At 55.8% G+C, this 25,302-nt stretch overlaps 2 protein-coding genes across 7 annotated transcripts in view; one reads left to right on the top strand and one right to left on the bottom strand.

Annotated features, from left to right (window-relative positions):
* The first annotated feature begins 437 nt into the window (after nt 1-437).
* On the top strand, nt 438-21,794 carry ADCY6 (adenylate cyclase 6). 6 transcript variants are annotated; one of them, XM_070370701.1, is made up of 23 exons: nt 1,647-1,804; nt 6,312-7,170; nt 10,667-10,816; nt 11,211-11,332; nt 11,422-11,533; nt 11,861-11,988; nt 12,494-12,652; nt 12,727-12,868; nt 12,978-13,106; nt 13,380-13,405; nt 13,638-13,785; nt 13,981-14,078; nt 14,253-14,340; nt 14,489-14,605; nt 14,872-15,030; nt 15,298-15,476; nt 16,430-16,465; nt 16,548-16,677; nt 16,993-17,256; nt 18,018-18,222; nt 19,028-19,152; nt 19,380-19,540; nt 21,344-21,793. In XM_070370701.1, exons 2-22 carry the CDS (start codon nt 6,313-6,315, stop codon nt 19,503-19,505), a joined length of 3,501 nt encoding a protein of 1,166 aa, XP_070226802.1. In that variant the 5' UTR covers nt 1,647-1,804; nt 6,312; the 3' UTR covers nt 19,506-19,540; nt 21,344-21,793. The 6 variants fall into 6 exon arrangements, with proteins under 6 accessions (XP_070226799.1, XP_070226802.1, XP_070226801.1 ...); XM_070370700.1 differs by having other exon boundaries at nt 20,546-21,793; XM_070370698.1 differs by lacking the exon at nt 1,647-1,804 and adding an exon at nt 438-553 and having other exon boundaries at nt 19,380-21,793.
* A 286-nt stretch (nt 21,795-22,080) lies between these two features.
* Nucleotides 22,081-25,302, bottom strand: part of SPMIP11 (sperm microtubule inner protein 11) — a 28,947-nt gene continuing 25,725 nt past the window's right edge. Inside the window, exons 2-4 of the mRNA XM_005896370.2 lie at nt 24,916-25,038; nt 22,797-22,941; nt 22,081-22,361 (exon numbers count right to left, since the gene is read on the bottom strand). Of these exons, the coding sequence (XP_005896432.1) occupies nt 22,313-22,361; nt 22,797-22,941; nt 24,916-25,038 (317 nt within the window). The 3' untranslated portion in view covers nt 22,081-22,312. The remainder of the gene's footprint in view (nt 22,362-22,796; nt 22,942-24,915; nt 25,039-25,302) is intronic.

Below are 25,302 nucleotides of genomic sequence, written 5' to 3'. Positions count from 1 at the left end.
AGAGAGTAAGTGATGATTAACTGCAGATGAAGAGTTTGCAATTATATATGCCTGATAAGTGACTGAAATAGGCTTTTTTTTCTTTTTTTAAAAAATATTTATTTGACTGCACCAGGTCTTAGTTGTGGCATGTAGGATCTAGTTCGGTGACCAGGGATGGAAACCAGTCCACTGGCATTGGGAGCCGGAGTCTCAGCCACTGAACCGTCAGGGAAGCCCCCTGAAAGGGATTTTCTTAATTCTTCCCCTCTCTTTCTGGCCTCAGACTCTGTCCTGGGCTGCGAAATCCTAGTAGGAGTTTGGCAAGGACAAGAGTTGGGCCCTGAAGCACAGGGCAAGGGAGGGCGGGAGGGCAGGAGGGCTGGGTCTGAAGAGCAGCTTCAGATACCCAGGCTGGGACCTCGGGTGGGGAAGGCGCTGCCAAAGGAAGGATGAACTACTGGTCTGGTTGAGGACCCTGCGAGCCGCCTCCAGGGGAAGGCTGACAAGCCGCCCTCTCTCCAGCTCGGGAGGACTGGCACCCGCTCTAAAGCCAGAATCACCGACATCCTGGGTGAGTTCACCCACCCTCTTCTCCTTTCTGGCTACACCGTCTTTCTAACCCTCAAAGGGTTAAAGCGGTTTCCACGTGATTTTCCCATCATCCAGGTTACTTGGGCTGCAGCTCCCAGCTTGAAAACCTGGGAAATAAATAAAAGTCCCAAACAATTTCTCAGTACCCTAGCAATGCACCCTCTCTCCACCCCCACCCCCACTCCACAGAGAAGGACAACCCTTTGGGTAAAAAGTGTGTGTGTGTGTGTGTGTGTGTGAAAGGTGCAGGTGTGTATCTCCGTATGGGCAGGTGCTGGGGAGCGGCTTCCCAGAGAAAGTGGGGCCACGTGGTGAGTGCCCCTTCCCTCAGTTCCCCTGGGGCTCTGGGTGCAGGAGATTCACGTGGGGCCAACGCTCTGGAGGGAGGAGGAAGAGGAAAAAAGTGGTGTGTGGGGAAGCAGGCCGCACACACCTGGCGCCTTGTGGAATGAAATCTTTATTAATTATTAAACCGAGTTCCCTCGGGAGCGAGCAGAGCCGTGGCAGGCGGGGCGGGAATGGCGGGGTGGAGGCTGGGGTAGGGAGGAGGGGTGAGGAGTGGGTGCTGGGCACCCGTTCAGTCCCAGGGTACCCCGACAGGAAGGAAGCTGACCCTCTGGGCGCGGGACGGGGGCGGGAGGGGGATCGGGTAATCGCTGCTAGAGAGTGGGTTTCCCCTGCGCGTGGGGGGACCCCGGGAGTGAGGGTGGGAAGAGAATGCTAGAGGAGGCAGCCCGGGGGTGGAGGGAAGTGGGGAGAGGGCCGGCCGGCCGGCTCCTCCCCGGGGTCTTGATCCCAGAACAGTAGCCGCCTGTTTTCCCAAGACTGGGGGAGGGAGCGGCCGGAGGAGAGGAGGGGGCGTGCGGAGGGAGGGTTTCCATTCTTCTTCGGTCTCGCTCGCCCCTACCCAGTTCCTCCGAAGGGAATCGGGCCGTTCGGCCGGGCGTCCGGGGTGGCGGTGGGGGGGAGGGGGTGCCCAGACAAAAGGAGCTTGTGCCTTTAAGGCGGGGAGTCCGGGAGCCGGCGGGGAGGGGACTTCTGGATCCGGGGTAGAGGGCGGCTGCGCTGGACAACAAGGGAGGGGGCGCGGGCCCGGCGCACAGCGGACGGCGGGCGGCACGGCCGGGACGCACGGGCACGGAGCAGGACCGCGGGACTGCCGGCCGGCCGGCCGGAGCCCGCGGGGAGGGCGGGGCGGGGGCTCCGGGGAGCCGCCGACCCCGGCCGGCAGGTGAGACCGCGCGGAGGAGCGTCGGGGGAGGCGGCGGCGCCCGGCGCTCGGATCTCCGCGCGGCGGCGGGCGGACTCCCGCGCGGCCCCCGGAGAGTTCTGTGGTCGCGGAGGAGCGGGGAGCTCCGGGCCCTAGGGACTGGCGGAGGGAAGTCCCGGAGGGGATGGATGGGGGACGGTGGACTCAGGTCCGGGGCTGCAGGCTCTCACCCTCACCCCTCGCCGGGCGCTTCTCTTTCTCCACCCAGAGTGAGTTCCCGGCCGGCGGGGAAGGTGGGGAGAGGCATGTACGGCGGGGAGGGGCTGCCCTGAGGTTTCTGCAGCCGGGCTGTGGGTGCGTCTCCGAGTTTGAGGTAGAGTGTGGTTGTGCTTGGGAAAAAGGGAGGGAGGGGTGCCCTCTGCCTGCAATCACCCACCTCACCCCAGACCTTGGGAACAGAAAGGGTTGGTGTGCTGGCTGGCTGCTAAGGCAGACTTTATTCAGAACAGCTCTGGGGCCCGACTGAAAAGCTCGAATCAGGAGTCAGGCGGTGGACTCTCTTCCCCCAGCCTCCCCTGCCCCGAGTGCCTTGTGACTGGAGGACCCTGATGGGGCTTTTCTGGCTGTGGCGGAGGACGGAGCTCAGTGCCATCTTCAGGGAGACCAGGGGCTACGGAAGGGAGGGGAAGGGTCGCCGGACCTCCTGATACAGGCCCTGGCCGGGCTCATCCACATCTGGATAGGCCTGGAATTGAGGCCCACGTCCCAGCCTGATGGGTGGTGCTGGCACTGAAGTGCCCAGCCTGGGCAGCGCCTTCTGCCATGAACTTTCTGAAGTCCTTTTAAAGTCCCCCCGGAGCCTCCTTTTGCCAAGGAGGGCAGGGGCAGAGGGGTCCTGGGGACAGGAGGTGGCCAGGAAGAGGGTGTAGAGGAAGGGTGTAGGGCGAAGCAGCGACTACAGCCATCCTTGGGGCTGGGGCCTGGCCTGCTGCAGGCTCCAAGTCGCAGACCCACTGGAGGATACAGATTTGGGGTCAGGGGCCCTGGGCCTGGGTCTGCCAGGCTGCATGGACACAGCTCCCAGATGGAGCTGGAGGTGCCTGTATCTGCGTTGGAGCAGAAGATCGGTGAGAGAGAGCAAAGAGACCAGGAGCCTGGGGAGGAGGGGTCTGGGGCACAGGCTCAGGAGCCTGCATCTGGGGAGGAGCGGATGGTCTGTGGTTCACAGAGTTGGGTTCCTGGACGTGTAGGGGTGGGGGCCCATATAGGGAAGTTTTGTGGCTTTGAACAGTACCCTGCCCTGTTCCCTGCCGTACCAGCCTGGCATGGGGTGCCAGGAGTGAGTTCTCCCAAGTTGGGCAGTGCTTGGAGTGGAGCCCAGGGTGGGATGGTTGAAGTTGGTTGGACAATTACAGATCTCCGAAGCTATCCGCTTGTGGGGTCAGAGTGTTCTTGGGAGGGTCATGCGTTCTGCTGGACAGTGTCTGTCCTTCCTCTGTGAGTACAAGCCACATGCTAGAATGCACTTCCAAGGGGCGGGAACATGGCCAGAAACGGGTCCTGTGGGAACAGAGGTCTGGCCAGTGGTGGGGGGGTGGTGGTAAGGACAGGTCAGGGGACGGGTGAGGGTGAGGAGACTGAAGCTAAATATCACAGGGAGTGGGCAACCTGCTCACTCTGGGCTGTGTCTCATGCAGCTCTGGAGACTGACAGTTGAGGACATAGCGACACGTGACTGGCTGGCATGCGTGGGGTTTTGCTCATAATTTTTCCTCTCTTTCCATCTCTTGGACATTGACAGGCTTTTGGGTGCAAAGTGGTGGAAGGCGGGGAGAAGAGCTCATGTTTATTAAATGCGTACTACGTGTGTGGCAGGAGCTGTTATTCTTTCCTCGCAACGTTTCTTATTCCCATTTTACAGATGAAGAAAGTGACATAGGGAGGTGATGTAACTTTGTCCAAGGCCGTGAACCTAGCAAATAATCACAGTAAGGTTTGAAGCCTGGTCTCATTCCCAAGACCCTGTTTCCAGGGAAGTGTTTTGAAGTTTTGAAGGCTTTCTTCGGTGACCTTTTCCAAACGCCAGCCTGACCAGAAGTCTTAGGTTTTGGATCTGTTTCTCCAGATGGTGCTGTTGGTGATGTTAAGGGGTTGAAGGACACCGAGGGAACTTGGCAGAGTGTGCTTGGGAATGGGGGTTTCCCATGTGCAGAGAGGTCCCCAGGCTGCCTTTTGCTCTGTGGGTCCCTGGGTGTCAGCTTGAAGCACTGCTTCTGTGGCCACCTGGGGTAAGTGCTGGGTACTCCTCTTGTGAGTACAAATGTCAGTGCTGCTAGCTCTGCAGGTTTAAGTATGAGGAGCCCCTCAGGGTGCCCCGTGGCCATGGAGGAGTGTAGCCCTGGAGGGGACACAGGCATCCATGGTGGCAGGGCTCTCACCCTCACCTTCTGAGCTGGGCTCTGCTGGAGACACGTCCAGGGTTTTGTCAGGGAGTCCTCCCACCCCAGGTGAAGACACTTCCCTCCCAGAGACGTGAGATCTGGGGCTGACTTGATTACTCGTGATCTCTAGAGTCTGGGCCGGCTGTGTAAGACTACAGTGGACCTCAGTTTCGTTTTGTTTTGTTTGGCTGTCACATCTGTCCTGTGCACTGGGTGGCCACAGGACCAGCCTCACAGGGTTTTGGTTCAAAGCAGAGGGAAAGTGCATGGAAGTGTTGTCTATCCATCCATCCCCCAACCCATCTGTCCACTCAGTGAACATTCATTTAGACCCTTCTAGGTGTTGAAGATGTGGCAGTGAGCAAAACCAGCCAAAATCTTTGCCCTCGTGAGGTTGGCATTCCAGTTAGGAGAGACAGACAATGAACAAATAAGAAAAATATATAGAATGGCAGTTGCCGATAAGAGTGGTGGAGAAAAATAAAGCATAAAGCTCGGAAGAGAGATAGGGAGCGCCAGGAAAGGGGGTTGCTATTTTAATAGAGTGGTTAGGGAAAGCTCACTGATAAGGGGGTGTTTGAGCTGTGACCTGGAGGAGCCCTTGTTCTAGGCAAAGGGGACAGCAAGCACCAAGGTCCCAGGCTGCCTTGTGCTGGTGTGTTGGGGAACAGCAAAGAGGCTAAGTGAAGCAGAGTGCAGAGAGAGAAATGGAGAATCATAGGATTATCACTATTATTTCACGTTAGCTTCTCTGAACTAGTCCCTTGAGCTTGCTTTTTTTCTATCTTTTCAACATATAAATTGGTTGAATACCTACTATGAGCCAGGCTCAATGCTTAGGGTACTTGGGGCTGGGGATAAAGTGCTGAACAAACTAGGTATCATCCCTCCTTTCATAACACTTGGAGTCTGGGGGCAGAGTCACACAATAAACGAGGGGTGTTGTGGTTGCTGTTCAGTCTCTTAAGTCTTGTCTGACTCTTTGCGACTCCAAGGACTGCAGCACACCAGGCTTCCCTGTCCTTCATCATCTCCTGGAGTTTGCTTAAACTCATGTCCACTGAGTCAGTGATGCCATCCAAGCATCTTGTCTTCTGTGGCCCCCTTCTCCTCCTGCCCTCAGTCTTTCCCAGCATCAGGGTCTTTTCCAAGGGATGATTTAGTTTCAGTTGTGATCAGTACTACGGAGGGAATGCATGGAGAGTGAATAGGGACCAAACCTAGTCTGGGTGGGGCGCTGGGACACCTCCCTGAGGAAGTTACGTTTAAGCTGGAACCTGAGGGAGAGTTTGACTTTCACTTGGTGAAGTGTGTGGTGTGTGTGTCTGCGCGCGCACACGTGCAAGATCCCCCCTTGTACAGAGGTCACCAATTGGCAGCTCACAGGCTGAATTCATTCCATAGATGTGATTTATTTGGCTTGCAGTATTGAGAAATGTTGGTTACTTGCCAAAGTTTAATTTTTTTTTTTTAATCTTTTGACCGCACCACATGGCATGTGGGATCTGGTTCCCTGACCAGGGATGGCTCCTGGGCCCCCTGCTTTGGGAGACTGGAGTCTTAACCACTGAAGCACCGGGGAAGTCCCTTGCCAACATGTAAAACCAGGAGATGGCGTGTTAAAGTCTACTTTTTTTTTTAAAGCTTCTGTTGAAAAATCAGATGGGATTCCCCTGGGACAGCAGTGGCACCGGTGCCCCAGTGTGGGGTGGTGCTAGCCCCTGTACCGGGTGTGCCCTCTCTCCTGAGCCAGGCGGCTTTTCACACTGAGAGGCGCTCGAGTCTGTGACCACCAGATCAGTGCCTTGTAGGGAAGAGGTGGATGTTTAAGTGAACTGCATCTCAGCTCTTACACTTGTGTGGCTGCTTGACCTTGGGCAGGTGACCCCACCCGTTTGTGCTTCGGTTTCCTCACCTGTTGATTAGGGCTACCCTGGTCTTCCTCAGAGTCATCTTAGGAGGAGGATGTGCCTGAAAGCGCTCAGCTCGGCAGCAGGAAGTGCTCAGGTAGTGAGAGCTGCTGGTGGTGGCGGCTCTCACTAACTGAGCAGGGTATTGACGCCGTCTCATTCCCTTCCTCCCCGCAGGATGTCATGGTTTAGCGGCCTCTTGGTCCCCAAGGTGGATGAACGGAAAACAGCCTGGGGGGAGCGCAATGGGCAGCAGCGGCCGCGCCGTGGGACCCGCACCAGTGGCTTCTGCACGCCCCGCTACATGAGCTGCCTCCAGGGTGCGCAGCCACCCAGTCCGACGCCCGCCACTGCCCCTCGGTGCCCCTGGCAGGATGAGGCCTTCATCCGGAGGGGGGGCCCAGGCAAGGGCCCGGAGCTGGGGCTGCGGGCGGTGGCCCTGGGCTTCGAGGACCCTGAGGTGGCCGGGGCCGTCGGAGCAGCGGAGGTGGCGCCTGCCGTGGCCACCAGGAGCAGGCGGGCCTGCTGGCGCCAGCTGGTGCAGGTGTTCCAGTCGAAGCAGTTCCGCTCGGCCAAGCTGGAGCGCCTGTACCAGCGCTACTTCTTCCAGATGAACCAGAGCAGCCTGACGCTGCTCATGGCGGCGCTCGTGCTGCTCACGGCCGTGCTGCTGGCCTTCCACGCAGCGCCTGCCCGCCCTCAGCCCGCCTACGTGGCCCTGCTGGCCTGTGCCGCCACCCTCTTCGTGGCACTCATGGTGGTGTGCAACCGGCACAGCTTCCGCCAGGACTCCATGTGGGTGGTGAGCTACGTGGTGCTGGGCATCCTGGTGGCCGTGCAGGTCGGGGGCGCCCTGGCAGCCGACCCGCGTAGCCCGTCTGCAGGCCTCTGGTGCCCTGTGTTCTTTGTCTACATCACCTACACACTCCTTCCCATCCGCATGCGGGCTGCAGTCTTCAGCGGCCTGGGCCTCTCCACCCTGCACTTGGTCTTGGCCTGGCAGCTCAACCGTGGTGACGCCTTCCTCTGGAAGCAGGTGGGTGGTCAGGGAGGTAGGCCTGGGGGCATCAGGCCAGGAATGAGAAGGGGTCTGGTGATCAGGGCGGTGGCTGAGCCCTGGATGGACACTGGGTGAGGGATGTCTGGCTGGATCTGGAAGGAGGGCTTGGGAGGCCTGGTTTCGGGGGTCAGTCTCCATCTGGGATCTAGGGCAGAAGGCCCTGCTGATGGGGAGGAAGGCTGCAGACCCTGTGCTCTGCTCCCATGGGCCGCCGTCCGCAACTCTTTAGCCTGAGGCTCTTGAAATAGTATCATCTGCAGAGACACGGTGGAGGGCTGGAGGAGGGCAGGTGATGTTTAGCCCCTGGGTGGGGGCAAGTCTGAGAGGGCAGGGGAGTCTACATCCTACCCTGACCCCTGACCCCAGCCTGAGACTCCGAGCTTGGTGCCATCCTTCTAGGCAGTTCTCGGCGGTAATGCGGGGGCATCGAGTAGGTTTTTGATGGAGTTAGCAAGGGAGGAGTCACCTGTCACCTGGACCGAGGCCAGCTCCAAGAGGACAGGGGAAGTGATGGGTGGTCTCTTCTCTCCTGGGCTGGGAGTAGTTTTGGGTGGGACTGTGCACAAGAGGGGCATTAGGCTCCGACCTCATCTCGCCTACTTCCCACTGAGCACCAGGGCTCTGGCAACTGCCTTGAGGCTCTCTGCCCATGTGGGCTTCCGCCTCTGGGTTCTGAGTGGTGTGTGAGGTGAGGCTCTCGTAAGCGCTTGGCTGCGGGCAGACCTGGTTGTCCAAGGGGCTGAAATCTTCTCTGTGAGAGTGCAGACAGCACATCTTGCCTCTCCCAGTCTTACTTTCCCTTTCTGTAAAAGGAAGATACAAACGGTGTCCACCTCGTGATGCTGCTGTCAGGGCCCTGCCCTCTGCCAGCGTGGAGTAGAGCCTCATAGGGTGGTGGTCTCACCTGCAGCGAGGTGTGGGGAGGCTGGAGGGGATGGTACCCAGTGAAGGGGCTTCCGGGACGTCCATGGCAGAGAGACGTGAGCCAGTGGAGTCGACTGTCTCATGTCGTCCCCTGACCAGGCACAGGGGCTTTTGCCCAGCTGAGCCTTTGGGGCTGCTGTCGATACAGCTCCCCAGCACTCCTTGTGATCCCTCCATTGGCCCCTGCTTTAGATGGTGTTGCCCTCTTTCTTGCTCTGCCTTGCCCAGAGCTTGTGGCCTGTAGCCCACCCAGCCCCACCCACAAAGAGGAAGTTGCCTGGGGCTCCCAGGGTGAGAAGCTGGGTGCCCTGGCATGATGCCCTTCCCTGCCTTGCCTGTGGAACAGAATGTACCTTTTTAAGAGTAACCTTATAGCCACTTTGTTTGTGGAGCACATACCCGCAGGGCGCTGTCAGATCTCTTAAAGGGCCAGGGTCCTTCTGCTGTTGCTAGCCCCCCATCTCTCTCCAGGGGAGCTGTCACACTGGGCATTGGAGTTGGACTGCCCTCTTGGGGGAAGGAGGAGCTTGGAGGTGGGACCTCCCATCCCCCATCCTTTCTAGGGTAGATGGGTGTCTCTTCCCTCCTCTCTGCTGGCCTGGTGCCCAGAGCCAAGCCCAGGGCCTGACTAGGGAGGCACAGTTCCATGGAGGCCAGGACTGCACCAGTCTCCCGCCTCTCCAGGGTGCCCAGCCAGTGGGGCTCAGTGTGCACGTTCCTGGGGCAAGTGGAAGAAGCTGCCCATGGCCCATGCCAGCCCTTGGGGCCAGGGCAGCCCGTACCTCTCTCTGAACTGGGGATTCCCTGCACCCAGTTGGCTTTCAGGTTTCTGGGTGGGGCTCTGGCCTCCTTTCTATGGTCCTTGGGCAGCCCCTTTGCAGATCCATGCCCTTCATCCTCTGACCCGCTCACCCAGACACACTGAGCGGTTCCACCCAGTGACCCAGTCCAGCCTGGCGTGTCCTGCAGTGTCCTGGCAGCCATTTTTTCTCACAGTCGGATGGGGGTCTGTGTACAGATCTATTTCAGTCTCTTGTCCCCCTTCCCCTTCCCTCCACCATGACTCACATTTTCCTCTTGGGCTCCTGGGGCCAGGAAGGGAAGTTGCCTGTTTTACCCCCCCTTTTCTTCTCCCCCATTGGGGGCTATTCTTAGAAACCCCCGAGGGAGATAGTGTGCCCCCCTTCTTCACCCCTGCTGCTGGGAAGGGGGGGCTCTTGTGAGCTAGACAGAGAAGGGAATCTGGGAAACCAATCCTAGAGGGCGGGAGCTGGGAATGGTGGGGGGTTAGCTGGCCTACCCTCCGTCTTACCCAAGGAACAAGAAGCCGAGGTCCCAGAGACTGAGTGACAGGCCCAATTTTGCAGGATGAGTCCTGGTTCCAGGCAGAGCCCAGAACTCCTGGCTTCCAGTTGGTGCTCTTGCCCTCCCTTCTCCCAAAACCAGAGCCCTGCCCCAGCCAACTCTGGGGTGGAGCCACAAGTGCCAGGTTAACCCCTGAAGTTCCAGAATCACCGAGGCCAGCTTCCCTTAGACTCGCTCTCCAGTCACTGTTGCTGCTGCTGACTGAGGATGGAACACCTTGGGTTGGGGTCCTAGGGTGTAGGGACCTGGCTGGACCAAGTGTTGGGGGTGGCCAGGCATGGTGGCACCCCATCCCAGTTCAGAAGAGTTCTTCGTGTCTGTGGAATTAATGACTCCCAAGCCTGGGTTCTGAGGTGGGCCTCAAGAGCGTTGGTGAGTGGAGTGAGTTGGCATCCTGGGAACGCGGGCTGTAGTGCACGGTAGGGTTAGGACACAGCCTGGAGTCTGACTGTCCTGGACTTGAGTCCCACACCAGCTACTACCAGCGGTGAGATCCTGGGCAGGTATATAACTTCTATGCACCTGAGTCCCTCACCTTTAAAATGAGATCATGCTCCCATCTCATAAGAGTTGTAAGAAATAACATTCATTAATGTATAGAGCACACCTATAGAATCCAGGCACGTTGTAAATAGCCAACAAATTAGCTCCAGTAATAATAATAATAGTAGTCATTATTATCATATTAATTTATGTCAGGGTAGGGAGGAACCTTGGAGATCTTACTGTCCCTCTCCAGGTTCTAGACAAGCAGACAGGCCCAGAGAGATGAGGTGACTTGTCTTGGGCACGCACAGGAAGATTTAGGGCTCAGATCTCCTGGGTGTCGACCTGTGAGGAGAACCACGTGCTGGAGCCGCAGCATGTGTCTTTTGTTTGGGGTGTTTGTGGGGCAGGGAGTCAGAGTGCTGGGCCCAGGCCCTGTGACCTACCTGGCCCTGGCTGATGCTTCCACTCCCAGGAGCTGTGAGAAGATCATGTTTCTCACCACGGGTGAGCCAGGCAGGGAGCTGGACCCCTATGGGGAATGGAGAGCTGGACTGCAGGGCTGGGGCTGGCTTGGGGAAGACAGGGCACAGGATTCTGGCTTCCTCCCTGAGGCAGTGCGTCTACCGAGAGCCTAGCTAGTTGCAGCTGTGTGTGGGGGGGGTGGTCACCATTTGCCTCTGCCACCCCTTTGCAGCTTGGAGCCAACATGCTGCTGTTCCTCTGCACCAATGTCATTGGCATCTGCACACACTATCCGGCTGAGGTGTCTCAGCGCCAGGCATTTCAAGAGACCCGCGGTTACATCCAGGCCCGGCTGCACCTGCAGCATGAGAACCGGCAGCAGGTGGGGCTGCTCTCCCTGGTCACGGCCTTCCCCCGCCCCACCTGCCAACAGCTTGCAGGTTGGATCCGCCACCTTGTGCAACTCCATGGAATAGTGTGAATTGTTCCCCCTGACTGTGCAGCGCAGAGGCGCTCTGACTTTGGAGTTGCTGGCCTGTCAGAGGAGGGGAGGGAATAGATGGAGTGCACCTGAGGGGTTGAATGGGCTGTTGTCAGAGAAGACTGGGGTGTGTGTCTGCCGAGGGCTCTAACGGAGGAAGGTCAGGCTAGGTCCCAGGAGGGAAGCTCAGGTCTCCAGAGAGGTCAGGGAGGGTTCCAGGGATGTGGAGGGACCAGGAGGGGTTAAAGCATGAGGCCAGGAAGATAGTGGTGCCCTGTTGAAACCACTGGTCTAGGAGCGGCTGCTGCTGTCTGTGTTGCCCCAGCATGTTGCCATGGAGATGAAAGAAGACATCAACACAAAGAAAGAAGACATGATGTTTCATAAGATCTACATCCAGAAGCACGACAATGTCAGGTAGGGTGGGGGTGGGGAGGATACTGGGAGAGGTGGGGGGTGGTCTCTGAGGGCTACATCGTCCTTCCGTCTTCTGCCATCGTCCACAGCATCCTGTTTGCGGACATTGAAGGCTTCACCAGCCTGGCATCCCAGTGCACAGCGCAGGAGCTGGTCATGACCCTGAACGAGCTCTTTGCCCGGTTCGACAAGCTGGCTGCGGTGAGGGTGCTAGGGCTAGGGGGCAGGGCCGACCGGGTGAGGGCGCACCTTTCTGGCAGCAGCTTGGGGATGAGAGCCCGTGGAGTCTGCACTGAGAGTAGTGGGCTAGGTGGTAAAGGTGTAAAGTAAAGGTGCTGATGCTGCTAAGTCGCTTCAGTCGTGTCCGACCCTGTGCGACCCCACAGACAGCAGCCCACTAGGCTCCTCTGTCCCTGGGACTCTCCAGGCAAGAATACTGGAGTGGGTTGCCATTTCCTTCTCCAATGCATGAACGTCAAAAGTGAAAGTGAAGTCGCTCAGTCTCTCCCCTAACTCTTTCTGCTTCAGGAAAATCACTGCCTGAGGATCAAGATCTTAGGGGACTGTTACTACTGCGTGTCAGGGCTGCCAGAGGCCCGGGCAGACCATGCCCACTGCTGCGTGGAGATGGGGGTGGACATGATCGAGGCTATCTCGTGAGCACCGCCCCCCCTGGCCTTCCTGGGACTGAGGGGGGCTCCGCCTGCCCCTCCCCTTCGAGGTGTCCTTAGGACCTTTCCTTAGTCTTGGTTGTCTCTCTGTCTTGGAGATCCACGCCTGGGGAGTGGAAAGGCTTCAGCCCATGTGAAGATCCATGTGCACCTTAGACTCCAGCGGCTGGGATGGGGCAGGGGGAGTCAGGGTGAGGGGGGATTTACGCTGGAGAGAATGCCAGTTGTAGGCCTGCTGGGAGGGTGGTGATTCCTCATCTACTCGCCCAGTCCCATAGGACGCTGCTGGACCCCTGCTGGTGAACAGGGTTCCCAAAGGTTTGTCCTTGAGCCCCGTGCAGCCTCCTACCTGTGTCCGCCAAGGGCGTGCCGTGTGCCCTGTGGCTGGGCCTGTCCTTGGCCACTTGGCTCCAAGGCGAGCTCAAGGCCTGGGCTCTGGGCTGGGGGTGGGGAGGACTACCGAGAGCTAAGCCAGGCCACCTCCTCCCAGGCTGGTGCGCGAGGTGACAGGTGTAAACGTGAACATGCGCGTGGGCATCCACAGCGGGCGTGTGCACTGTGGCGTCCTTGGCTTGCGGAAATGGCAGTTTGATGTGTGGTCCAATGACGTGACTCTGGCCAACCACATGGAGGCCGGGGGCCGGGCCGGGTGAGTGCGGGTCCAGGGGGTAAGGGGTGGTAGCCATCGGGCAAGCTGGGGTCTTACCCGCCTGTCCCACGCAGCCGCATCCACATCACCCGGGCCACGCTGCAGTACCTGAATGGGGACTACGAAGTGGAGCCGGGCCGCGGTGGGGAGCGCAACGCCTACCTCAAGGAGCAGCACATTGAGACCTTCCTCATCCTGGGAGCCAGCCAGAAACGGGTCAGGGTTGGGTTGGGGAAGGTGGCTGGGGAGAGGGGCAGATGGAAGGAGCAAGCAGAGGTCTTCTCTGGGCGCCTCTTCCCAGCCTGTACCTGTGCTATCCACACAGAAAGAAGAGAAGGCCATGCTGGCCAAGCTGCAGCGGGCACGGGCCAACTCCATGGAAGGGCTGATGCCACGCTGGGTGCCTGACCGTGCCTTCTCCCGGACCAAGGACTCCAAGGCTTTCCGCCAGATGGTGAGGGTCCCACCGCGCCTGGGCCGGGCCTTGGTTCTTATTTCCCTCAACACTCAGTATTGCCCTGCCCTCTTCTGCCTCCCTTGTTGAGGCTGTTGTCTCTGCAGTTTCTGGAATTGGGAATGGGAAGGCTGGTTTCATCCCAGGGGTCCCAGGCTCCCCAGAGTCTCTGGGGAAAGCCCTCAGCACAGTGTTGATGGTGGGGAAGGAAGGGACTGTAGAGGTGAAGGTGGCCTGCCCGTCACCTCATTCACACTCTGTCCCTTTCTCCAGGGCATCGATGATTCCAGCAAAGACAAGTAAGTCAAGTTGTTGAGGAGGGCGGGTGGGGGAAGGCACTTGCAGCCTGGGGTGAGGAGGTGGGGAGCTGAGATACCCCTCTTCCCTGGACTTCAGACATGTCGCGTGGGACTGGGTGGCACCTGCCCCGCTCACACTTCTCCTCTGAGTGCTGCCCGTACCCCTCCCTTCTCATCACCTGTCACGTGGCCGTGGTCAGGCGCCTGGTGAAGCCATGTCCTCTGCCCTCAGCCGGGGTGCTCAGGATGCCCTGAACCCTGAGGATGAGGTAGACGAGTTCCTGGGCCGGGCCATTGATGCCCGCAGCATTGATCAGCTGCGCAAGGACCATGTGCGCCGGTTCCTGCTCACCTTCCAGAGAGAGGATCTTGAAAAGAAGGTTTGGGGGATGCAAGGGCAGGAGGAGGAGGTCCCGGCAGGGTGGTCTGAGCACAAGTGAGGGAACAGGAGAAGTTTCTGGGGAGCGGGGGGGTGACCACAGGGCACTGTGGGGATTCACCTCAGCTGGGCCAACTGGCAACACGTGGCCTTCCGAGGGCAGTGGCAGTGCCCAGCTCAGTCTCCTCTCCCTCAGTACTCACGCAAGGTGGACCCCCGCTTTGGAGCCTACGTGGCCTGTGCCCTGCTGGTCTTCTGCTTCATCTGCTTCATCCAGCTTGTTGTCTTCCCACGGTGAGAGCTCTGCCCCTCCTTGCTGGGCTTCTCTTCCCTCTACCACTTCCCAGGCCCTTCTAAAACACCCTTGCAAGCACACAGTCCTGGGGCCTGCCCCCTGCCTGCCCAGGGAGTGGGAAAGGACCCCCAGATCTCCCAGAGTAACATCTTCCCTGGCCCTCTCCCGCCCAGCTCAGCTCTGATGCTTGGGATCCACGCCAGTATCTTCCTGCTGTTACTGGTCACCGTGCTGACTTGTGCCGTGTACTCCTGTGGCTCTGTACGTGGGGGACCTTCCAGGGCTGGTCGGGGAGGCCAGACTGGGAGTGGGGAGGGAGGAGAAGGCGAGGCCTCTGCCACTGGGCTGGCCCTGGGTGGCCTTAACCATTGGGTGACGTGGTCTGTCTCTGTCTCTTGCCTCCTGACAGCTGTTCCCTGAGGCCCTGCAACGTGTATCTCGCAGTATCGTCCGCTCGAGGGCACATAGCACCGCAGTTGGCATCTTTTCTGTCCTGCTTGTGTTCACCTCCGCCGTTGCCAGCATGGTAAAGGTCCAGGGAGAATTCTCCTGCTCCTCCTCTGTGCCAAGCACTGTTCTGGGTGCTGGGGCTACAAAGAGGAACGAGACACATTTCCTCCCCAAAGCAGGAGTGAGGTTAACCCCTGTCCTCCTGGCTTGCTCCCTTTGCCTCTTGTTATCTCTCAGTGAGAACTTGGGCCTCTGGCATATAAGGTACTTGGGCATGGCCCTGGTAACCCCTCCCCTCCTCAGTTACCCTAATATATACCTCCTCTCCCCCTGTTTTTGCAGTTCACCTGTAACCACACCCCCTTACGAACTTGCGCGGCCCGGATGCTGAATTTAACCCCTGCTGACATTACCGCCTGCCACCTGCAGCAGCTCAATTACTCTCTGGGCCTGGATGCTCCCCTGTGTGAGGGCACCGCACCCACCTGCAGCTTCCCTGAGGTGTCCAGGCAGTGGTCAGGCGGGGTGGGGGGGTCCTGATCAGTACCAGTTCTTGACCTTTCTGTGCCAGGCTTGGTGGTGGGCACTGGGGACCCAGGATCTCACCAGAGTCTCCAACTCCAGGAGCAGCCCTGGCGTGGTGTGGTGTTGGGGTGTGTGGAGGGCGAAGGTGGCTTGGGTTTGAGGTGGTCGAGGGGGGCTCAGGTCAGGTGACGGCGTGCCTCGTGCTCTGCCCTCACCCAGACTTCCTCTGCCTTCGCTCCGCAGTACTTCATTGGGAACGTGTTGCTGAGTCTCTTGGCCAGCTCTGTCTTCCTGCACATCAGTAGTATCGGGAAGTTGGCCATGATCTTTGTCCTGGGGCTCGTTTATCTGGTGCTGCTTCTGCTGGGTCCCCCAGCCACCATCTTTGACAACTATGACCTCCTGCTGGGCGTCCATGGCTTGTGAGTTTATCCTCAACCCCTTTAATCTCCCAGGAGCCTCTTGACCCTGCTAGGTCGTTGAGAGACCTTTGTACCCTGGCATGCTACCACTCATCCCTCACATGCGGGGAGAGGAGGTAGCACCTGACCCCCAACAGTCTCCTCAAGGAAACCCCAGACCTGGGAAACCCCTTTGTCTTTAGGCTAGACATTAAAAATAAAAACTCCCTCTTGCATTTGCGTGTTGCTTTCATATCCACTCTTAACTACTTGTAGGTCACATAGCTGCTTGGGGTAGAGCCCCGGCTAGGAAAGGAACCAAAACTCGGGCTCCTGCTTCAGGGCTCTGCCTGGGACAACACTGGCTTTTCCTCTGTAAAAGCCCACACCTTATATGGCAGAAACATATGGTGTGGTAGAAAAAGCCTCTGCAGCCTGCTGAGTTTGAATCCCTACTCTGCCACTTATTAGCTGTGTGACCTTAGATTGGTGAGTTAACTTCTCCGAGCCTCAGTTTCCTCATCTGTAAAATGACAGTGCCATCTATATCACAGGGTAGCTGTAAAGATTATAGTAACTGACATTTATCGAAGACTTGCTGATGCCAAGCACTGTGCTAAGTCTTTTTTTTTAATTAAAAGCATTTTTTAAGAATTTAGACTGTGCTGTGTCTTTATTGTGCTACTTGGGCTTTCTATAGCTGTGGATTTGCTAAGCCTTTTGCTCACATTGTTTAGATCTGATCACTCTTGTATTGATGAGGAAACTGAGGCTTACAGAGTTAAACAGCCAGGTCACATAGTTGGTGGGTAGAGGAGCCAGGAGTGGAATCTCTGCTCTTAATATAAGCAAATGCCTTGGCCTGGTCCCTGATCTGTGGTGCTCAGTAAATGCAGTTTCTGTCTCCTCTTCCGTGCCCTGACCTGGCGACCGAGAAAGAACCAATGACTTTGTCTCTTCTATCTTCTTGCCAGGGCTTCTTCCAATGAGACCTTTGATGGGCTGGACTGGTGAGTGAGGGCTCCAGGGCAGCAAAGGGCTGGGCTGCCAGACGCCTCTTTCAGCCACTGAGCCCGCCTCTGCTTCCCTCAGCCCAGCGGCCGGGAGGGTGGCACTCAAATACATGACCCCCGTGATTCTGCTGGTGTTTGCACTGGCGCTGTACCTGCATGCCCAGCAGGTGGAGTCCACCGCCCGCCTGGACTTCCTCTGGAAGCTGCAGGTGACAGGGCAGGCCTCTGGGGTGGGTGGGTGGTTCCTGGGGGCGGAGCCTGGGCCGTGTCAGGCATCTCTTAGGTTGGTCAAGGTTTAGCCTGCCCTGAGCCCACCCTGGCTCCATGCTTTTTCCCTGTGCCCACCCCCATCCCCCGCCTCATTCTGTCCCTGCCCCCTCGGCCCCTCTGCCTGTTCTTTGGCCTCATCTCTCCCTGGTTTTCTTCTCCCATGCGGTTCCCTTAGATACCCTTCTCCAGGTGTTGGCTGCTGTACCCACGCCTTGTGGATGTTGGGCAGTGGGTGATGGGTGTGGTGTCCACAGGCAACAGGGGAGAAGGAAGAGATGGAGGAGCTCCAGGCCTACAACCGGCGGCTGCTACATAACATTCTGCCCAAGGACGTGGCCGCCCACTTCCTGGCCCGGGAGCGCCGGAACGACGAGCTGTACTATCAGTCCTGTGAATGTGTGGCCGTCATGTTTGCCTCCATTGCCAACTTCTCTGAGTTCTACGTGGAGCTGGAGGCCAACAACGAGGGTGTTGAGTGCCTGCGACTGCTCAATGAGATCATTGCTGATTTCGATGAGGTACTTGTCCCTTAGGTTGGTGCTGGCAGAGGGTGGGGGAATGTGGGGACCAGAGAAGTGGGAGAACTTTGGATAAGAAGGCAAGGATTGGAGGGCCTCATCTGATGAGACCCAGAGATGTGAAGGGCAGGAGTAAAGGTAGGCACAGTGGAGTTGGGGACAGATATGAGTGTGTCACAGGCAGCAGGGTCAGCTCCAGTGGGGCAGGGTCATTGTTACTGGGGAGCAAAGGAGGATGTGAAGATCTGTGGAGGGGCCAGTAGAGTTAGCAAGTGGATGTCATTGAAGAAGGAGCTGGTAATCTGTAGACTACGGCCTCATGAGGCCAAGTAATCAGGATGATCCCCTGAATAGAGAAAATGGAAGTAAAATACGAGAAAGCGTCCTGAACATCCAGGTCAGGTCTGGAGAGAAGGCACTTCCTCAGTCTGGGACTCTTTCCCCCAAAGTGAGGGCTGGAATCATTAATGCCTGATATCCCTTCTGTGGTTCTGGGTTCTGTAGCGGGCTGTCAAAGTTGTCCTGGAGTTGTGTGCTCAAGTTCCTGCTTGGGTTTTGACGGCTGCCTAGTAAGGGAGACGTTTTCCGGGTTCCTAGCCCAGCACCAAGAGCAGTAGTTGGAAGCGGGGCTCACTTACTGGAGGGAAGTATTGAGACAGGGAAGTGGGGCAGGGGGCCAGAGCATGGGCAGGAAGGAGCCTTGGGGCAGGACTGGGTCTGGCCTTTCTGCCTTGACAGCCAGGTCCCCCTGTGCTGTCCAGATCATCAGTGAGGAGCGCTTCCGGCAGCTGGAGAAGATCAAGACAATTGGTAGCACCTACATGGCTGCCTCTGGGCTGAACGCCAGCACCTATGATCAGGTGGGCCGCTCCCACATCACTGCCCTCGCCGACTATGCCATGCGGCTCATGGAGCAGATGAAGCACATCAATGAGCACTCCTTCAACAATTTCCAGATGAAGATCGGTAAGAAGGCCTGGATCATGGCACGTTTTCCCAGGGCTGTTTTTGGGGTGAAGCTGAGGCAGCAGGCTGGGGATGGTGTATCAGGAGTCCTGTGGGGGTTTCCTTTTCTCCTGCTCCCTATATCATCTGATGTTAAGAATAGATACCATTTATTAAGGGCCTCCTATGTGCTAAGCATTGTCTCAGATTTTTTTTTTTTAAACATATATCAATTCTCACATTATTATCCCCTTTTACAGAAAAGAGTTAGATTTTCAGAATGGGTAGATAACTCAGCCAAGGTCACACAACTAGTTATGGCTGAACTGGGATTCAAGACCAGGTTTATGTAGATACCAGTACCTATGTCCCCATCTGTGGCTGGTCTGATAAGAGGAACTTGCTCCCAGATGAGCCGGTGGATGGGAGTTGTTAATAGCGTGGGTTCTCGAGTCAGAATGTCTGGTTTGAATTCTGGCTCTTCCACTTATGGGCTTATCTAGCAAGTCACCTAACTTCTGTAAGCTTCAGGTACCTTTTCTATAAAATGGGGATGATGAGCCCTACCTTGTAGGGCTGTTGAGAGGCTGAGATAGTATAGAATGCTTATAGAGCGGTTGGCACAGCATGAACCTTTGTTGGATTAGCTGCTGTTTTGGCATAGCCCTTCTGACTCAGGGGAGCTCCTTGGCATTCTTTACAACCAGGAGACTTGTCCCTTTTCCATTCTTCTCTGGGTCCTTCTAAAGGTGCCAGGAGGTGGTGCCTCCCTGGGCTGACTGGGGAACATCCACTGCTCTCAATTTCTTACTTTTACCCACCCCAGGACTGAACATGGGCCCAGTTGTGGCAGGCGTCATTGGGGCTCGGAAGCCACAGTATGACATCTGGGGGAACACAGTGAATGTCTCGAGTCGAATGGACAGCACCGGGGTCCCCGACCGAATCCAGGTGAGGGGGTTGTAAGCGGAAGCTGGGAGGGGTCTGGTGTGGGGAGCTTCCACAGGGCCCCCTCTGCAGTCAGCCAGGACAGGGGTAGGGTGGCGATATTCTGTGTTTGGTGGAGGGGGTTATGGGGGCAGATAGTAGCATGACCAGAGAACCCCTGGGACCCTGCAAATGCAGCAGGAAGGATCCTGGCCTAAGCAGGTTCCCCCCCCCCCACCCCGCCCCCCCAGGTGACCACGGACCTGTACCAGGTTCTAGCGGCCAAGGGCTACCAGCTGGAATGTCGAGGGGTGGTCAAGGTGAAGGGCAAGGGGGAGATGACCACCTACTTCCTCAATGGGGGCCCCAGGAGTTAGCAGGGCCCAGCTACAGATCAACTGAAAGGACCAAGGTGGGCATTTGTGTGGACTCTGGGCTTGCTGGGGGAAGCTGTGGCAGGGGGCACTGAGCCTCCAGACCCTGCTGATCACAAAGGGAACACCCCAGCAGGCTGTGTTCAACTACGTCCTCAGGCTGGTAAACGAGGGGATACCAAGAGGATTATGCAAGTAACTTTTTAAAACTAGGGTAGGGTTGTTTTCCCTCCTTTCTTCCAGCTTTTGGGAGCAGGGGAGGGGGCAGCAGCAAAGGTGGGGGATCTTTCCTACCTGAGAGATTAAAATGGCAGCTTGTCACACCTCCCCTTTCCCTGTCCGTCTGGGCAACCGGCTCAGGGCTGGGCCCTTCCTTTCCCTTTTTCCTGGGAATCTTTTGTACAAAGACTGGGGCAGGCTTGAAGAGTGCCTGTTCCACGCTTGCCTTTGCTGTGCCTGCATCCCCAGCATGGGTCCTGGGCCCTCCCCACCCGGCCAGGTCTCCCTCAGGGACACAGGGCCAAGGAGGGAGAGGCTCGGGAGACCCAGCTCTGTCCATATTTCAGGGGAACGTTTCCATTTGCCAAATCCTAGTCCCACGATCTGTCCCCAAAGGGGAACAAAGGGACTTCTGACAGCTCAGATTAGCCCCAGTTCCTGCACAGCTCCAGGGAGAGGGGCATCTGGTCTCATTGGTACTGTGAAAACACCCAGGAGGGAGCAGGAATGTGCATGAGGGCATTAGAAGACTGGAAGGTGGATGTTCGCCTGCAGGTGCCAAAGAGAGCAGGCCGGCCAGGGATGGGGGTGGTGCCGGACTCCGAAGGTCAGGATCAGGCCGCTCTGCCCCCGCGCACTCTTGCTGTCTGCTGCAAGGGACACAGAGCGTCTCTACCCCTTCTGTTGCCAAATAGAACAGGGCCAGGGCCTGGAGGAAGACGACCCTGATCCTAGACCCGTCCTCCCAGACCTGGCACTGGGGAGGGCCTGTGTGTCTGTGTACTGTGTGTGGACGGTGGTCTGTGTGTGTGTCTGTTTTCCAGGTCTGTGTGTCCTTGCGCTCCTGCTCCTCGACTCTCCACCCTGGGTTGCCTCTTTCCTGTGGGCCTCTGTCTTCTGGGAATTAAGGCAGGATGTCTGATTTCAAGGGATGGAGACAGATGCCCAGTTTGCACAGGAGTGGGATGGGGTGTGGTAACAAAAGGAGGGTGACTGGGGAGAGGACTTTTGTGCCAAATCCCTAATTGCCTCGTGGGGACCACGTGTGCAGCATGACACTCTCTCTGCTAGGGCAGGGACCCAAGCGCCTGCTGGAGCCCCCGTGCTCCTTGCACTTGAACTCTATGGGGTTTGGTAGGCAGAGGCTCAGGAGTCCCCTGGATTTCCCCAGCTGGTATCCTGGGACGTGGTAAGCCTTGGGGCTGGGGTAGCATGGGATCCCCCGAGGACCCAGATTCTGGTACTAGGGGCAAGGGGAGGGGAACCCGGACCTCAGCCGTCCCCAGTGTACAGCCTGAGCCCAGTGTGCTCCAGGCTCCCCAGTCCCCATGAAGCCTGCGGGGGCTGGCAGGAGGGTTAGGAGGGCTGGGCCTTCGATTCCCTTCCTGTCCGCGCCTGCCTTTCACCCGCTTCCCTGCAGCCTTGCCTCTGGCCTGAATGAGTCGGTGCTTTGGTTTCTCTGTACCTGTTTAAGCTGAGGCATTGGCCACAGTTTTGCTTGAAGATCGCTTTGTCTCAGAGGTGTTAGAGGCAGAGGGGAGAGGGTCCCAGAGTTGCTGACTTTGGGGACTGGAAGGGGCAGGTGGTACTCTTGCCCTTCCTCATGCCCTTTCTGACTCTAGTTCCTTGCAGACATTGTTTCTGGCTCGTACTGACTGCTCTGGGGGATCTTCATGTATCAGCCAAGTGGGCCATCAGTCACTTCATTAGCCAAGGCAGGAGAAGAGAAAAGACTAGGTGGTCCAGATGAAGTCAGCTCCCCTTCCCTCAGCCACAGCCCTGGACAGGAAGGTTCTGCATGGGGTCCTGGGGTGGGGATGAGGCTGTAAGGAGACCAGAGTGGAAGACCGCTTCCCTTACAGCGAAAGTGAGTGACTTGTGTCTGCTTCTTGCCAGTGGAGGGGCCTGTCTGCACCCTGGCTCCCCGCACCACAGTGCCAGCCATGCATTTCCCCTGGGTTGATATTGCCCCCTTCCTTGCCAGTTGGTGGGGGAGTCAGTGGATGGGAGGCCCATGGACTTTGGTTTTATAATGTAACCAGTGTGGGGCGGGGGGGGTGGCATACCATTGTATTTCAGTGAAATATTTAATATATTTAAATATCAATAAAAATCAAACTTTGTAAAATTCCGTGTTCTCTGCAGCTGTTCTGGGCCCTGGGTTGGGTCTGAAGTGGCAGAGCCTGGTGGAGGGCAGTCCCCTGCCGGGGTTCTGTAGACCTCTCTCATCTGCTAAGATGAAGCTGCAGTGTGCAGAGAACGTGACCACTCTGAGGCCTGGCAGCATTTGTTACTCTAACTCCTGCCATGCATGAGCTCAGGATCCCTTGTAGTGGTCTGTCCTGGCCCCTCCCAAACTAAGCACCAAGCTCTGACTCCTTCAGGAATCTCTCACAATCCTGATCTCACAGGAATTGGGGAATAATTTCCCACTCCCTCATTTCCTGTGTACACAAGTTACTTCTAGATCAGTCTGTTTATTGCACTTTCTCAGTCCCCTCTTCCAATTAGTCAGCCACTGGAACCAGGATCCCACCCTCTTCACCGCTCCATCTGCAGTACTATCTTGTTCTTCTGCAAACACATCCTGCTCAATACAGACTGAAGTTTCTGTCATTGAGAATAGAGTGATCCATAAACCTGGAAAAGAAACAGCCTCAGGTTCAGCCACGTTAGGCTGGACTGGGGGTGGGGGGGCACTTAAACCTTGAATGGGCATGGGTAGTGATGAAGAAGTGGAGCTGCTGCCAATGGGTGGTGCTTAGAGGGGTGGGAGGTGGCAGCGAAGGGAGCAGAAACATTCCAGGCCTCCCACAGGAATGCTGTAGATTCTTGAGTCTGTTCAGAAGTCATAGCCATAAGGTGAAACACAAAGACACGGATAAATCTTTAGCTCCTTTGAATAGCCACTACTGCCCAGATTCTGGGGCCAATTTTCCCTGGTCCAAATAGGAGCAAATAGGTTTTGATCCAAATAGGACCAAAACCTCCTATTCCATTTTCCAACTCTGAATAGAATGGAAAACATCTCCAGGATTTAAGTGATCTCCCCACCATTACCCCTCCCAACCTAACCTGGTCATTGCGCTTTTGATGAGGCAGTGGCGGGGGTTCTGGATCCATGGCATGGTCTCTTCTGGGCGCGCTCCTGCAGCGTTGGACCGCCAGAAGCTGAAGTTCTGAGCATCAGTCAGGGGGACCCTGAAGACCTGATTAGGGACTGAATGGTTGGGCAGGTTATTAGATTTCTTAGAGTTGGGTGCCCCCTTTTGTGCCTCAGGGCACCACAAGCCCAACCTAGCAACTAGGCTTGACCAGACGCCGAGAAGTCCTGGAAATGTAGTCACCACACCCAGCTCCACTTCTGGATTTCAGCATCTTACACCCTTCATGGTCAGTGGAATCAGTCTTGGTTCTTCCTGTGTTTGCCACAAGTCAGTCTCCAAGAGCGCTTTCCCCAGGTGCTAAGGTGGTGCCAAAACAAGTGGTCCACCTACTTGGTTTCTTTTCTGTTTGGCCGTGCCACATGGTTGTGGGATCTCAGTTCCCCAACCAGGGATTGAACCCAGGTCCTCAGCAATAAGAGTGCAGAATCCTAACCACACAACTCACTTGGAAAATGTGCAAGATGGATCTACTGGTTCTTCCTCCCTTCCCCCTTTGGTTATTTCAGGAAATTCTTTGAAATTTAGCAGTGATACTGCCTTATATTTAGGTATTGCTAACATATAATTTATCAAGTGGAAGTGAAGTCGCTCAGTCCTGTCTGACTCTTTTCAACCCCATGGACTGTAGCCTACCAGGCTCCTCCATTCATGGAATTTTCCAGGCAAGAATACTGGAATGGATTGCCATTTCCTTCTCCAGGAGATCTTCCCTACCCAGGGATTGAATCCGGGTCTCCCACATTGTAGGCAGACGCTTTACCGTCTGAGCCACTAGGGAAGTCCTATAATTTATCCAGTACCTGTTAAATTCTAAATTTTGTATTAGATATTTAAAAAATTTTGAATATCAGACTTACCTAGATTTTTTTTTTTTGGATTTTCACTCTTAATTTATTGTATAAATCTAATTATATTATACCAGTGTATAAAATTTGTATATGTTTTAAAACTTAGAATTATAGCCTAATATTCTGGCTATCTAGTCTTTATTATTAAAAAAAAAAAACAACCCTACTGTACTATTGGGGCCTTCCAGGTGGCTTAACGGCAAAGAATCTGCCTGCCAATGCAGGAGACTCGGGTTTGATTCCTGGGTTGGGAAGCCCCTCTGAGGAAGGAAGTGGCAATGCACTCCCGTATTCTTGCCTGGGAAATCTCATGGATAGAGGAGCCTGGGGGGCTACATACAGTCCATGGGGTTGCAAAAAGTCCAATAGGATTAAGCAAAAAAAAAAAACAAACCACACTTCCACTTTTCACTGTTACAACTAGGCTATTAACATATTGATACAGTTCTGTCACCACAGGATCCCAGAGTTGCCCTTTTATAGTCACATACTCCTCCCCCTGACTCCTTGGTAATTAGTAATGTGTTCTTCAGTTCTGTTATTTTGTCAGTTTAAGAATGTTGTATAAATGGCATCATACAGGGGACTGGCTTTCTTTACATAGTAGAATTTCCTGGAGATTCCTGCAAGTATCTGCCTATATCAGTAGCTTGTCCTAGGTACTTTTTTAAATGTAAGTTTCTCTTTCACAAAAAACACTAGAGTGTTAATCCAGTTTTCAGATGGTCCAGAGAGGTTAAGTGATCAAAGGATTTTGCCCAAGGTCACACAGCTTGTTTGGAGTTGAAACTCAGTTCAAATTCCAAAGCTTTGATCCTCATAACAATCCTGTAAGATTGGTGGAGTTGGCATTTTCTGCCCTTTTTTTTTTAAATGAATGAGGAAACAAGTTAAAAAAGGATAAGTGACTTATCCACGGTGAGAGACTAGAAAGAGACAGAAAGTACCCACAGAGACAGAGCAGAACTCACAAAGTTCTGCTGTCAATTCTGATTCAGTTTTTATCTTATCTTGTTTACCTCACTACTGGAGCCTATTTCTCCCTCTTCTCAGTCTCTTTTTGGCTCTTTCTGACCTCGCTGCCTGCTCTAAAGCAGCGCCCCACCACATCCCAGCCACTTTAGCAACACAGACGCACCTTTTCTGCCCCTAGAATGGTGACAAATCCAAGACACTTACATGTCTTTAACGATACCTTCCGAACAGCTTCGTGGTACTTTGTGTGGCTATTTTGGTGCACAGAATAATTCCCATCTTCTGAGAAAATAGGGGGAAGCCTAGTGGGTACTGGATCCTTCTGGTCTGAAATGAGAGCAGACTTGTTCTGAGTACCTAGCAAATGGGATTATTCGACTTTCTCAGTCTCTGGTCTCCATGCTAACCAGGTACAGGGCAGGGATCCCTCCAAGCCCCTCACAAGCCAAGTGTTGCAGGGTAAGAAGGGGTTCATGGGACACAGTAGTATCAGGAAGAGCATTTTGGGCAGCAGGTATCAAGTGTGTTAGGAGCATTAGAGAGGTCTTAGCTTGCTTTTGGTTTAGAGCTGGACTGGTGCTGGGTCAAGTG

The sequence above is a fragment of the Bos mutus genome, chromosome 5, assembly GCF_027580195.1.
Source record: "Bos mutus isolate GX-2022 chromosome 5, NWIPB_WYAK_1.1, whole genome shotgun sequence".
NCBI lineage: Eukaryota > Metazoa > Chordata > Mammalia > Artiodactyla > Bovidae > Bos > Bos mutus.
The sequence above is the reverse complement of the archived record's forward strand: the minus strand, read 5'-3'. Positions and strand labels throughout refer to the sequence as shown.